Source organism: Anas platyrhynchos, chromosome W (assembly GCF_047663525.1).
Source record: "Anas platyrhynchos isolate ZD024472 breed Pekin duck chromosome W, IASCAAS_PekinDuck_T2T, whole genome shotgun sequence".
In the NCBI taxonomy this organism is placed as follows: Eukaryota; Metazoa; Chordata; class Aves; order Anseriformes; family Anatidae; genus Anas; species Anas platyrhynchos.
Genome location: NC_092620.1, coordinates 12,570,464 through 12,583,706, shown reverse-complemented (window position 1 = coordinate 12,583,706; position 13,243 = coordinate 12,570,464). Strand labels below are relative to the sequence as shown.

The window sequence follows — 13,243 nt, the reverse complement described above, 5'->3', positions numbered from 1 at the left end:
CTGAGGCAGTCTATGCCAAGGATGCATGAAGTATCTGGGCCAGTCATAATACAGTGCTTTTGCCACTCATTCCCAGTTAAACTCACTTCAGCCTCCAATACAATTAACTGCTGGGATCCCCCCGTCACCCCATAAATACAGACAGGTTCTGGCACCAGTGTCTACCAAAGCCTTATACTTTTGTGTGCTTGACGTGCCAGGCCATCAAATCCACGTGGTCCAATAAACTTGATTGTCCCTTTCCTCCCCCTGGCTGGAGGCTGGGCCCCTCTAATCCTGGTCAGAATCTTCATTTCTGCATCTGGAGGACTGCATGCAGGAAGTTGGAGCAGCAAGCTTCTCAAAGAACCCCTTTTTCCCGATTGTTTTTCCTTGCAACTCACATACCCGTGCCTCTAGGGTCGAGGTAGATTTTCCATCCCATTTTCTCATGTCCTCTCCATGGTCACGTAGGTAAAACCACAGGGTACCACGGGGTGTGTACCCACTGTATCGTCTTCCTTGCACGGATGGACACTTACGCCTGATAGGTGAGACACTGGTTTGTACAGGTGGGGAGGAAAATAAATTCTCTTTAAGTTGGTGGAACTCTTCAGAAAGTTTCTCCACAGCTGAGACACAGGCCTGTAGGGAAGAGGAGAGACTTTCTTTGTACTGCCGGAGTTGTTTAGTCAATTCATCCACTGTGGGTTCCTCATATTCTTTCCAGGCCGATATTGCCAATGAGCTGGCATATGATGATGGTGCACTCCATACAAACTTCCGCCACATGGGTCGTGTACACTTGACTTCATCTGGATCTGTGGATATTTGTTTCGTTGTCTAGGTCCCTATAAATCACCTTCCGTACAGCTAATTCCCTCAGGTACTGGATTCCCTTCTCCATAGTAGTCCACTTGCCTGGTAGACATACAAGTTCTTCCTTGAAGGGATACCTTGAAGATGCACTATGCTCTCAGCCTTACAACAAATCTAGTTTAAATACTGTAATTTAAAATGACTCAGTGACACCAGTACTCCATATGTTGATATTGGTGCTGTAGCTGAACTGGTGTTTAACAATAATAATTTGTTTTAGTGAAGCAAAATGAGTGAGATGTTACGTACCAGTTTCAATACTTTAGCACTTCTCAAATACTGAAGCAGCAGCTTCCCTTAAGCTGCTAACTTAGCAATTAACATGAGCCAAACCCATCATGAAAATCTAAAAAATCATTCTAAATTCTTACTAAAATCATAGAATCATTAAGGTTGGAAAAGGCCTCCAAGATCATCTGGTCCAACCGTCCCCCTACCCACCAAAATTACCCACTAAACCATATGTCCCTAAGTACCACATCTACACTTTCCTTAAACGCTCCCAAGGGACGGTGACTCCACCACCTCCCTGGGCAACCCATTTCAATGCCTAACCACTCTTTCTAAGAAGAAATTTCTCCTACTTTCCAACCTGTACTTGTAGAAGCCCTTCCTGTTGTCCTTGACATCCCTGGCCAGATTCAATTCCATTTGGACTTTAGCTGTTCTAACTTCATTCCTGGGTGCTCGGACAATGTCTCTGTATTCCTCCCAGGTTACCCGCCCTTGCTTCCACTCTCTGCATGGTGTTTGAGTTTTGCCAGGAGCCCCTTGTTCATCCATACAGGCCTCCCGGCATTTTTTCCTGACTTCCTCTTTATTGAGATGCACAGCTTGGAAGAGGTGACCCTTGAATATTAACTATTTTTCTTGAGCCCCTCTTCCCTCCAGGGCCTTATCCCACAGGACTCTTCCAAGCACCTCTTTGAAGAGGCCACAGTCTGCTCTCCTGAAGTCCAGGGCTGTGAGCTTGCTTTTTACCCTGCTCCCTCCCCTCAGGATCCTGAACTACACCATCTCACGGTCACTGCAGCCAAGGTTGCCCTTGACCTTCGTATTCCAAACAAGACCCTCCTTGGTGGTGAGAATGAGGTCCAGCAGAGCCCCGCTCCTTGATGGTTGCTCTATCACTTGGAGGAGGAAGTTATCATCAACACATTCCAGGAACCTCCTGGATTGCTTATGCCCTGCTGCGTTGTCCCTCTAATAGATATCGGGGTTGTTGAAGTCCCCCGTGAGGACCAGGGCCTGTGAACGTGAAGCTGCTTCTATTTGTCTGTGGAGGGCCTCATCCGCTTGCTCTTCCTGGTCAGGTGGTCTATAGCAGACACCCACTACAATGTCACCCTTACCTGTCCTCTCTTTTAATCTTTACCCATAAACTCTCACTTGGCTCATCATCCATCCCCAGGCAGAGCTCCGTGCACTCCAGCTGGTCATTGACATAGAGGGCGACACCCACTCCTCCTCTCAACAGCCTGTCCTTCCTAAAGTGCCTGCATCCTTATATTGCAATACTCTAGTCATGGAAGCCATTCCACCAAATCTCCATGATCCCAATAAGATCGCAGCCCTGCAACCATACACACGTCTCTAACTCATCTTGTTTATTCCCCATACTGCATGCGTTAGTGTCCAGACACTTTGGAGGGGCACCCCAGCGTGTTGGGTTCCTAGAAAGCATTTGGGGGATTTTGCTATAATGTTGCCTTGTAGGCATTACCTTGTTAACTTGCAAGCGCTGGAGGTGACCCTGCTTAATTCCCATTTAATTGATTTTGTGATCCCTCCCTGTCACATCACCCAATACCCTTTTCTCAGCAACCCTGTCAGTCACTCTTTCAGTGTATTGCTTGTTACCCTCTCCTTCCCCCGTCACTCCTAGTTTAAAGCCCTCCTTATGAGGTCAGCGATCCTATTGGCAAAAATAGATGCCCTGCATCCATATGGCAAATAAGATGTCCCGCTTAGAGAGGTGCATTCCATCTATCCAAAGCAGATGATTGTCAGACAGGGTCCCATGGTCTTAGAACCCAGAACCCTGTCACTGACACCAGCTCCACAGCCAATTATTGACCTGTCTTATCAGTGCTCCTCTTCTCACATCTTTTCCACTCACCATCAGGATTGAGGAGACCACCACCTAGGCCCCCATGCCCTTGACTACTTCCCCCAGAGTTCTGTAGTCCCTTTTGATACTGTCCAGGTTTCCCCTTGCAGTATCATTTGCACCCACGTGGAGTAAGAGCAGGGGGCAGTAGTCAGAGGGCTGGACCAGCTTCGGCAGTGACTCCACAACATCCCAGATCCAAGCCCATGGCAGGTAGCAAACTTCCCTAGTCAGTAAATCAGGCTGACACTTTCTCCTCTTCACTACCATCTGAATAGGAGAAAGGGGACTCGGCTGTCTATATTTGTTTTATGTGAATCCTATATGTAGGTGCTGTTGAAGGCAATCCCTTGTCTGTGGCAATCTGTGTGACTGGCCGTGTCCGTGTTCTGTGTGTGTCTGTGTGTCTCTGGGATACGTGCTCAGCTTTGCTACTGGTTGAACCTACAAACACGGAAGTGGCAGCCATGTCCCTCAGCTCGGGTAGAGATCCTGGGTTCCCAGGCCGGGCAGAATGGAGTCTTGGACTGGAAGAGGAAGCCACACTCTTAACATCCCTTAATATTAAGGGATTGTACTGGGTCTGGCTGGAATGTTAACTTTCCCGGCAGCAGCCCATACAGTGCCGTACTCTGTACTTGTAGCTGGAACAGCAGTGTTATCACACCAGTGTTGTGTCTACTGCTGAGCAGCAGTGGCACAGCATTGGGCCTTTCTCTAACCCTCCTAGGGGGTGTGGGCAAAAAAGTGAGGAGAGAAACATCACTAGGGCAGCTGACCTAAACCAATCAAAGGGATATTCCATACCATGTGATGTCACACTCAGCAATAAAAGGTGGAAACAGGAAGAAGAGGGGAGGGGTGGGCTCTCGTTGTGAAAACGTCGGCCCTCCTCTCGAACACCGGCTACGTGAGTTGAGGCCTTGCTTCAAGGACGTGGTCAATCATCGCTCATTTGGGGGAAGTAGAGAGTAAATTCTTTCCTCTGCACTTCCATATAGCCTTCATTTATTTTGTTTGTTTGTTTTCCTCCCTTCTTTTTATTTTTTCCCTTTCCCTCTCCCTTTTTCCCCTTCCCCTTTTATTTCCCTTTAGTTAAATTGTTTAGTTCATAATAATCTTTATTTAATTATTATTATTATTTCCCTTTAATTAAATTATCCTTATCTCAACCCGTGAGTTGTTCTTTGCTTTACTTCTCCCCTTCCTCATCTAAAGGAGGGGGAGTGAGAGAGCGGTTGTGGGGTTTAGCTGCCCAGCACGGTAAAACCACCATAGGGATCACCATATTACTTTGAATGAAATCCAGGAGATTAAAAATCCTTAAGCCAGTCAGGCTCCAAATCTCACAGTTGAGTTGCCAGTTTCCAGATGTGTTCTCTTATTACCACTACTTCCCTATTTATACAAGTTATATAACTATTATGAGAAATCCTGTCACACTTAAGGTCACAATAAGTTTCCCTTGAGAAAAATAGAAATAGGAACTATACACCTTTTATTTCCTCTATTTCTTTACAGCAAGGTTCTTATGGAAATGCTCACCAACATTGTGGGACCTGGTCCTTACAGTTCACACACACACAAAATCTAATTGCTGCATCAAAGATGATACTTCCTGGGTATTTAGAGATATTTGGGAGAAACTAACTTCATGGTTACCTGAATGGAATTGGCTCAAACAACTATTTGTTGGTATTATAATAGTAATGGCAGAAGAAGGAAAAAAAAAAGGAAAAGGAGAAATTAATGGGTGGTCAAATAAAATTGTGGACTCCTGGACTGCTTACTGCCTGCCATGTAGCTTTCCCAGCAGACATCCAGGTGGTTGAAATCCCCCATCAGGATGAGAGCTCGTGAGCACAATACTTCTGGTAGTTAAGCAAGTAGGCTTCATCAAAAGGCTCCCCTTGATTGGGTGGCCTGTAGTAGACCCCAACCACAAGGTGCCCTTTATTGGTCTGGTGCTTAATTTTTACCCACAGGCTCTCAACTTGCTTGTGGCTGCTTCTCAGCAGCAACTCTTCACAATCTAGCCACTTCTTAACACAGAGGGCAACACCCCCACCCTTCCTTCCCTGCCTATCTCTCCTGAAAACCTTGTAGCCCTCCATTCCAGTGCTCCAGCTGTGTGATTCATCCCACCACATATCCGTGGACAGCAATTAGATCATAGTTTTCTAATTGCACCATGGCTTCCAACTCCTCCTGCTTATTCCCCATGCGTTGGCGTAGAGGAACTTCAGCTGGGCTATGGGCCATATTACCTTTTTAGAGGAGTCATTCCCAATCATGGCCTCACCTGGAGCCTCTGGCAGAAAACCCCAGAAGAAACTCGAGGTCGACCTCTGGGTTTCTGGAGCTGGGGCTATCGAGGATCAGAAGCCAATTACACCCCAATTGAAAAAGAGATACTCACAGCATATGAGGGTGTTCAAGCTGCTTCAGAAGTTGTGGGTACAGAAGCACAGCTCCTCTTGGCTCCATGGCTACCTGTGTTACATTGGCTGTTCAAAGGGAAGATCCCCACTACACAACATGCGACTGATGCTACGTGGAGTAAGTGGATATTGTTAATTACACAGTGGGCTCTAATGGGAAAACCTAATCGTGCAGGAATCCTGGAAGAGATCAAGGACTGGACGGAAGGCGGAGATTTCGGAGTGCCAACAGAAGAGGTAACTCGTGCTGAAGAAGCACCACCATACAATGAGTTGCCAGAAGACAGAAAGCAGTATGTGTTGTTCACTGATGGATCCTGCCGTGTGGTAGGGAGCCATGGGAAGTGGAAAGCTGCTGTGTGGAGTCCCACACGATGAGTTGTGGAGGCCATGGAAGGGGAAGACGAGTCGAGTCAGTATGCAGAAGTAAAAGCCATACAACTAGCCCTAGAGATTGCCGAAAGAGAAAAATGACCAGTACTGTATCTCTACACTGACTCATGGATGGTGGCAAATGCTCTGTGGGGGTGGCTGCAGCAATGGAAAGAGAGCAACTGGCAGTGCAGAGGTAAACCTATCTGGGCTGCTACCCTGTGGCAAGATATTGCTGCCTGGGAGGAAAACCAGGATGTAAAAGTACGTCATGTAGATGCCCACATGCCCAAGAGTCATGCTACTGAAGAACATCAGAACAACAAAGAAGTGGATCGAGCTTTGAAAATTGAAGTGGCTCGTGTGGACCTAGACTGGGAACGTAAGGGTGAGCTGTTTGTAGCTCGATGGGCCCATGAAACATCAGGACATCTGGGGAGGGATGCCACTTACAGATGGGCTTGTGATCGAGGGGTGGACTTGACCACTGAGGCCATTACACAGGTTACCCATGAGTGTGAGACCTGTGCTGCAATCAAGAAAGCCATGAAGGTAAAATCTCCCTGGAACGGGGGGAGGTGGCTAGGGTTTCAATATGGTGAGGCCTGGCAAATTGACTATATCGGACCACTCCCACAAACACGCCAAGGCAAATGGTACATACTCACCATGGTAGAAGGAACTTCTGGGTGGCTGGAAACGTACCCTGTAAACCATGCCACAGCCCTAAACACTATCTTGGGCCTGGAAAGACAAGTGCTGTGGCGTCATGGTACACCAGAGAGAATTGAGTCTGACAATGGGAGTCACTTCCAAAACAATCTTGTTACCTCCTGGGCCAAGAGGCATGGTATTGAGTGGGTGTACCACATCCCTTATCACCCACAAGCCTCTGGGAAGGTTGAGAGGTACAATGGACTGTTAAAGACTATGTTACGAGCATTAGGTGCTGGGACATGGAAACAATGGGACACAAATCTACCAGAAGCCACTTGGCTAGTTAACAATAGGGGGTCTGACAGCCGTCCTGGTCCTGCCGAAACAAAACCCCTACACACAGTGAAAGGAGCTAAAATCCCCATAGTGCATGTAGGAAAGTGGATGGGGAAGGCAGTGTGGGTTGCTTCTGCCTCAGGAAAAGGCAAACCCACTCGTGGGATTGTCTTCGCCCAGGGACCAGGGTATACCTGGTGGGTAATGCAATAGAATGGGGATATCAAGTGTGTGCCTCAAGGAGATTTGACCTTGAGAGAAAACTAATCTGTGATCTAAGTTATATGTTGTAGGAAGGCGCTGCAGGATCAACGACAGGTCAACTTTGCAAGGAGCCGAGCAGTGCAACAAGGACTTGAGCTAAGCTGGTGCTGGTGTCCAGACATCCAACTCCACCTGCCCTGAGTGGCCACTTTGGCAGATGAAGACCTAATCATCAACAGTTCTTATGAACATTTTCCAAGAAAGATCTATGGAATGAAAAGGTATACCTGCCTATTAATCCTGTCCTGTTAAATTCTTGTCCTGCTAAAGGACAACAAATAATGATGAGAATACTTGTATGCTAAAGTATTGGGGGATCTGAGTGTGACACAAATGTTATGGAATAAGGGGTGGAGGTTGTAATGGGTCTGGCTGGAATGTTAACTTTCCCTGCAGCAGCCCATACAGTGCTGTGCTTTGCACTTGTAGCTAGAACAGCAGTGTTATCACACCAATGTTGTGTCTGCTGCTGAGCAGTGCTGGCACAGCATCGGGACTCTCTCTAACCCTCCTAGGGGGAGGGCAAAAAGTGAGGAGAGAAACATCACCAGGGCAGCTGGCCTAAACCAACCAAAGGGATATTCCATACCATGTGATGTCACACTCACCAATAAAGGGTGGGAACAGTAACAAGAGGGGAGGGGTGGGCTCTCGTTGTGAAAACGTCAGTCCACCTCCCAAACACCGGCTACGTGTGTTGAGGCCCTGCTACAAGGACGTGGTCAAGCATTGCTCATTTGTGGGAAGTAGAGAGTAATTTCTTTCCTCTGCACTTCCACATAGCCTTCATTTGTTTTATTTGTTTTCCTCCCTTTTTTCCCTTTCCCCCTCCCTTTTCCCCTTTCCCTTTTTTTTTTCCCTTTAGTTAAATTGTTTAGTTCATAATAGTCTTTCTTTAATTATTATTATTATTGCCCTTTAATTAAATTATCCTTATCTCAACCCGTGAGTTGTTCTTTGCTTTACTTCTTCCCCTCCTCATCTAAGGAAGGGGAGTGAGAGAGCGGTTGTGGTGTTTAGCTGCCCAGCATGGTAAAACCACCACAGAAGGAAAAGCAGAGCAAAACTAATGGCCAGGCACTTCAAATAGGAATATCCGCAGTGGAAGAAGGAGGAGAAACTTCCTCCTTCTATGTAATAGACTTCTTCCAAGTTATTGTAATGACTTGTTCCAAGTCATTACAACACAGGCTTAGAGCAAGCAGTGACTTGAGAATTAGCATCATAACACAAACATATGCTATCGAAGTATCTCCTGAATTACAGTGTTACAAAGACTGATCTCAAAAATATTTGGGAAAAAAACAAGATCCTACATAAAGTGGCTCAAGATGACACTTCCTGGGTATTTAGAGACATTTGGGAGAAACTAACTTCATGGTTACCTGAATGGAATTGGCTCAAACAACTATTTGTTGGTATTATAATAGTAATGGCATTGTGTGTCTGTCATCCCCCATGACATCCAAAGAAAAATATTGTGCCCTAATGTTGGAAAAACTCAAGAGTGGGGGATGTGAAGTGGTGCAAAAATGACAACAGGAGTAAGAAAATAAGAGGGGGGAATTGTGAGAAACAAAGGTGGTTTTTGTTGTGTGCGTTTTTGTTGTTTTTTGTTTTTTTTTTCAGTAGAATGTGTTTTTGCAGTGGAAAATTCCACTAACCTTGCATATTCAAAAGTGATTGTGCAGGCATGACAGTTGCATAGCAGTGGGGAGTATGTTAAGAAGCTAAGGGGAAGGTCCCACTGTCCCAAAATAAGGAGGATAGCTAAGAAAAACAGGACGAGCAGTGCAAAATCAGTAAAAACAAAAATCACGGACACTCTAGTCAAGAGAGAAGAAGGAAAAAAAAAAAGGAAAAGGAGAAATTAATGGTTGGTCAAATAAAATTGTGCATATATGGTATAGCAAGAAGCGTCGAGTAGTTTGTGAACTTGTAGTACACAGCCGATGAGGAAACGGGGGGAATCAAGCATCAGGTAATAGGGAATATAAGGCTATGATATACTTTTACTGCGCGCTCCTGCTTGCAGGACTCCCACCATTGCAATCGCGAATAAAATAGCTTCACAGAAGACCCTGTCTGAAAAAAATATTGAGATTTTTCTCACAGTCAGTAGGACTAAGGAAGCAATTGTCTCCCTATACTCAGCCCTGGTATGACCATACCTTAAGTACTACGTTCAGTTTCGGGCCCCTCACTAGAAGAAGGATATTGAGTTGCTGGAATGCATTCAGAGAAGAGCAACTAACCTGGTGAAGGAACTAGAAAACAAGACACAAGGAGCATCTGAGGGAACTGGGGTTGTTTATTCTGGAGAAGAGGAGGCTGAAGGGAGACCTCATTGCTTTCTACAACTACCTGAAAGGAGGTTGTAGAGAGGAGGGTGTCTATTTTCTCAGGTGAAAAGTGATAGAATGCGAGACAACGGCCTCAAGTTCCGCCAGGGGAGGTTTAGATTGAATATTAGGAAGAATTTGTTCATGGAGAGCGTGGTCAAGCACTGGAACAGGCTGCCCAGACAAGCAGTGGAGTCACCATCCCTGGAGGTCTTTAAGAGATGTATGGATGTAGCACTTCTGGACATGGCTTAGTTCTGGACTTGATGATCTTAAGGGTTTTTTCCAACCTAAATGATACTATGATTCTAAGATGTTTTTTAGATGCACAGATTGTTCGCAAGATTGGTTGGAACAACTTAAGAAGTTAAATGACTTTCAGTAAGTTTTCCCATTGTATTACTTTCAAACTTTTAGCATTTAATGTTAACTTATGGCTCCACAGCATGCATACATCAATCCTCTTTTTCCTATGGAACACATACATAACATTTACGATGTTGCCATTTAACCCCATATGCAATATACAAGAATAACTGTCACCAGGGGTCAAGTTTAAGCCATGCACCTCAAATAGTGAACAAAACATTGAATTAATATATACTGGTACACACACAATTTTATCTCATGAATAAGTAAAAATAAAGAAAGTGAAGCCTAAGAAGAAATATCTAGAAATATTTTCAAAAGTATATTTGCGTATCATTCAAAAATTTCTTTCCAAACTGTGAATTCTCAGAGCATAGATTTCCAAGTCATTACAACACAGGCTTAGAGCAAGCAGTGACTTGAGAATTACACATGAATGAGAGACTTCTCTGCTCAAAGGGAGTTCTAAGAAAGTAGCCGTATATCGGTATATTCAGCTGTTCTGAGCTTTAAATCCTTAAAGCAAGTAGCATAATGTATACATCCAGTACTTTTCTTTTTAAACCTTTTTTTTTTTAAGTGAAAAAGAAAATAAGACTAAAAGAGCTGAAAACTTGAATAATATGATTCGAATCACTAAAAACAGTTTTTGTTAAAACAGTAGTCTTGTGGAGGCTTAAAACAGGTATAACAAGAAATAAGCGTCCAATGTCAACAGCATCTTAACACAAACATATGCTATGGAAGTATCTCCTGAATTACAGTGTTGGTGTTATAGGGGATACAACAGCAATTAAGAGGACTACTTGCTAGCCCTTGCCACTATTCTTCCACATTCAGTACAGCCTACAACCCCTGCTACGTCCCCAGATACAACCAGAAAAGAACATATTCTCTAAACTCTCACCACTATTTCTCTCCACCATGGCACTTTCTGGTACAGCATACTGGGGTGTGTGTGCATGTAGATGTTAAACCTTTTGAATTTGAAGTTAATTTAGAAGTAATCATTTTATAAGATAAATGTAACAGTCCAATAATTTGATGTCTGCCAAAACACCTAACCCAAAAGAATAAACCAGATTTCACGTACTAGAACCAAAGAGAAAGCAAGATTTTAACTTAAAGAGATAGAAACTTACTATAATTTTTAGCATGTTATTTGGGGAAAAAAAAAATAAAATGTTCCTAAGCAATGAAACAAATATACATGTTTATAACTATGGCAAACAGTTCCAATATTAACTATTACTTACCAAAATCTACCCTTGTTAGTATGCACTGCATGGGATGGTCAGTTGTATGCCTCGTTGTTGTTGCACCACTTTCATAACAAGTTGCACACAAATCGTAATCATAGCAAATTAAACACTTGTATCTGCGACCTCGAAAATTTCCTTTTAAACATGCATCACAGCTGACACCTGTGAATAAAAAAAAATACAGGAAAAAATAATTTTACATTGTTATAATGATACAGATTTGTCGCTATCATCTCCCAACAACAACCAAAAAGAAATTCAGCCCAAAAGCTTTTATGTAGCTGATGAAAATAAGACAGCTTTAAACATATTTTTATTTTTAAAAAGGCAACAGTCACCCAAATTGAAAGTTAAACTTAAAGTAAAATAAATTAAAAAACACAGTCAGTCACCTAAACTGATAGATGGTTAAGCTATAAATTATTTTATAATCACTTCTTCCTTGTTTGGAAGTTTGGTTCAAAACATTCTCAAGGTTAAACAGTATAGCAGTCGATCTGGAAGTTTCTACAAAAACAAGCAAACAAAAACTCCCCACAGCAGACCATCTCACAAACCACAGATAAGCACATACCACCACATAATAACATCCCTCCCAGGCTTTTGTGTTTATTTTTTATACATTCTAACATTTCAATTCTGAAGAATGCCTGCCACAACCACTCTTCACAATGCATACATATCTGTGTGGTGGTTTCGCAGCTGTAGGTAGCTCAGCACCACCAGACTGCTCTCTCACTCCTACTCCTCAAAAGAAAAGAGGGAGGAAAGATGATAAAAATAGCTCATGGGTTGAGATAAGGACAGGGAGATCACTCACCAACTGTCACAAGCAAAACAGACTCAGCATAAAGGAGATGTAATTGATAACAGACTTAGAGCTGTGAGAACTAAAAACAAACTAACACCTTCCTCCCCCATCCACCCTCTTCTTCCACCTCCCTGAGCAGCACAGGGGAATGGGGATTGTGGTCAGTCCATAACACTTAGTCATGTGCTGCTCCTTCATGGTTAGTCTTTTCTCCTGCTCCAGCGTGGGGTCCTTCCCGCAGGACATGGTCCTTCCCAAACTTATCCTACATGGGCTTCCCAAAGACTGCAGTTCTTCAAGAACTGCTCCAATATGGGTCTGTGCCATGGGGTGCAGTCCTTCAGGAACAGACTGCTCCAATATGGGTCCCCCATGCACGGCAGTTCCTGCCGGAGCACCTGCTCCACCGTGGGCTCCTTCACAGGCTACAGAGTGGATATCTACTCCACTGTGGTACTCTATAGGCTGCAGGGGGAACAGCCCGCTCCACCATGGTCCTCTCCAATACAATCTTGGAGTTGAGATCAGGGTCTTCTATTTTGAAGTAAACATGAAAATTTAGATGTACGCAAGTTACATTGCATCAGCTCTTCAGCTTCTTCCTTTTGGGAGGTTCAATCTTTGCACTACAAATCAGTCACACTGCCTGTGTCAGCAAAAGGCTTCGTAACTTCTAAAGGTTTTGCAATTTTCTCTATACTGTTTCAGCTCTCTATTGTCTCTTCCCACTGACTGGAAGAGGAGAAACAACCCCCATTTTTAAAAAGGGAAAAAAGGAAGACCTGGGGAACTACAGGCCAGTCAGTCTCACCTCTGTGCCCAGCAAGACCATGGAGCAGATCCTCCTGGAAACTATGATACAACACATGGAAAATAAAAAGGTGATTTGTGACAGCCAACATGGCTTCACTAAGGGCAGATCATGCCTGACAAATCTGGTGGCCTTCTATGATGGGATTACAGCATTGGCAGATAAGGGAAGAGCAACTGCCATCATCTACTTGGATTGTGCAAAGCATGTGACGCTGTCCCACACAACATCATTGTCTCTAAATTGGAGAGACATGGATTTGAAGGACGGACCACTTGGTGGGTAAGGAATTGGGTGGATGTTCTCACTCAAAGAGTTGCTGTCAATAGGTCAATGTCCAGGTGGAGATCAGTAACGAGTGGTGTTCCTCAGGGGTCAGCAATGGGACTGGCGCTGTTTAACATCTTTGTTGGTGACGTGGACAGTGAGAATGAATGCACCCTCAAGCAGGTTTGCCGATGACACCAAGCTGTGTGGTACGGTCGACATACTGAAAGGAAAGGATACCATCATAGAAGGACTTTGACAGGCTTAAGAAGTGGGTCTGTTCAAACCTCATGAAGTTCAACAAGGCCAAGTACAAGATCCTGCTGGGGCAATCATAAACACA

At 44.3% G+C, this 13,243-nt stretch overlaps 2 protein-coding genes across 4 annotated transcripts in view; one reads left to right on the top strand and one right to left on the bottom strand.

Annotated features, from left to right (window-relative positions):
* Positions 1–13,243, top strand: part of LOC140000586 (uncharacterized) — a 554,376-nt gene that overhangs the window by 348,855 nt on the left and 192,278 nt on the right. The gene's annotated exons all lie outside the window — the stretch shown is intronic.
* Positions 1–13,243, bottom strand: part of LOC101805329 (E3 ubiquitin-protein ligase KCMF1) — a 125,164-nt gene that overhangs the window by 54,195 nt on the left and 57,726 nt on the right. For all 3 annotated transcript variants that reach the window (XM_072030509.1, XM_072030507.1, XM_072030508.1), the window contains exon 2: positions 11,006–11,173. In XM_072030509.1, coding sequence (XP_071886610.1) covers positions 11,006–11,036 — 31 coding nt within the window. In that variant the 5' untranslated portion in view covers positions 11,037–11,173. The remainder of the gene's footprint in view (positions 1–11,005; positions 11,174–13,243) is intronic.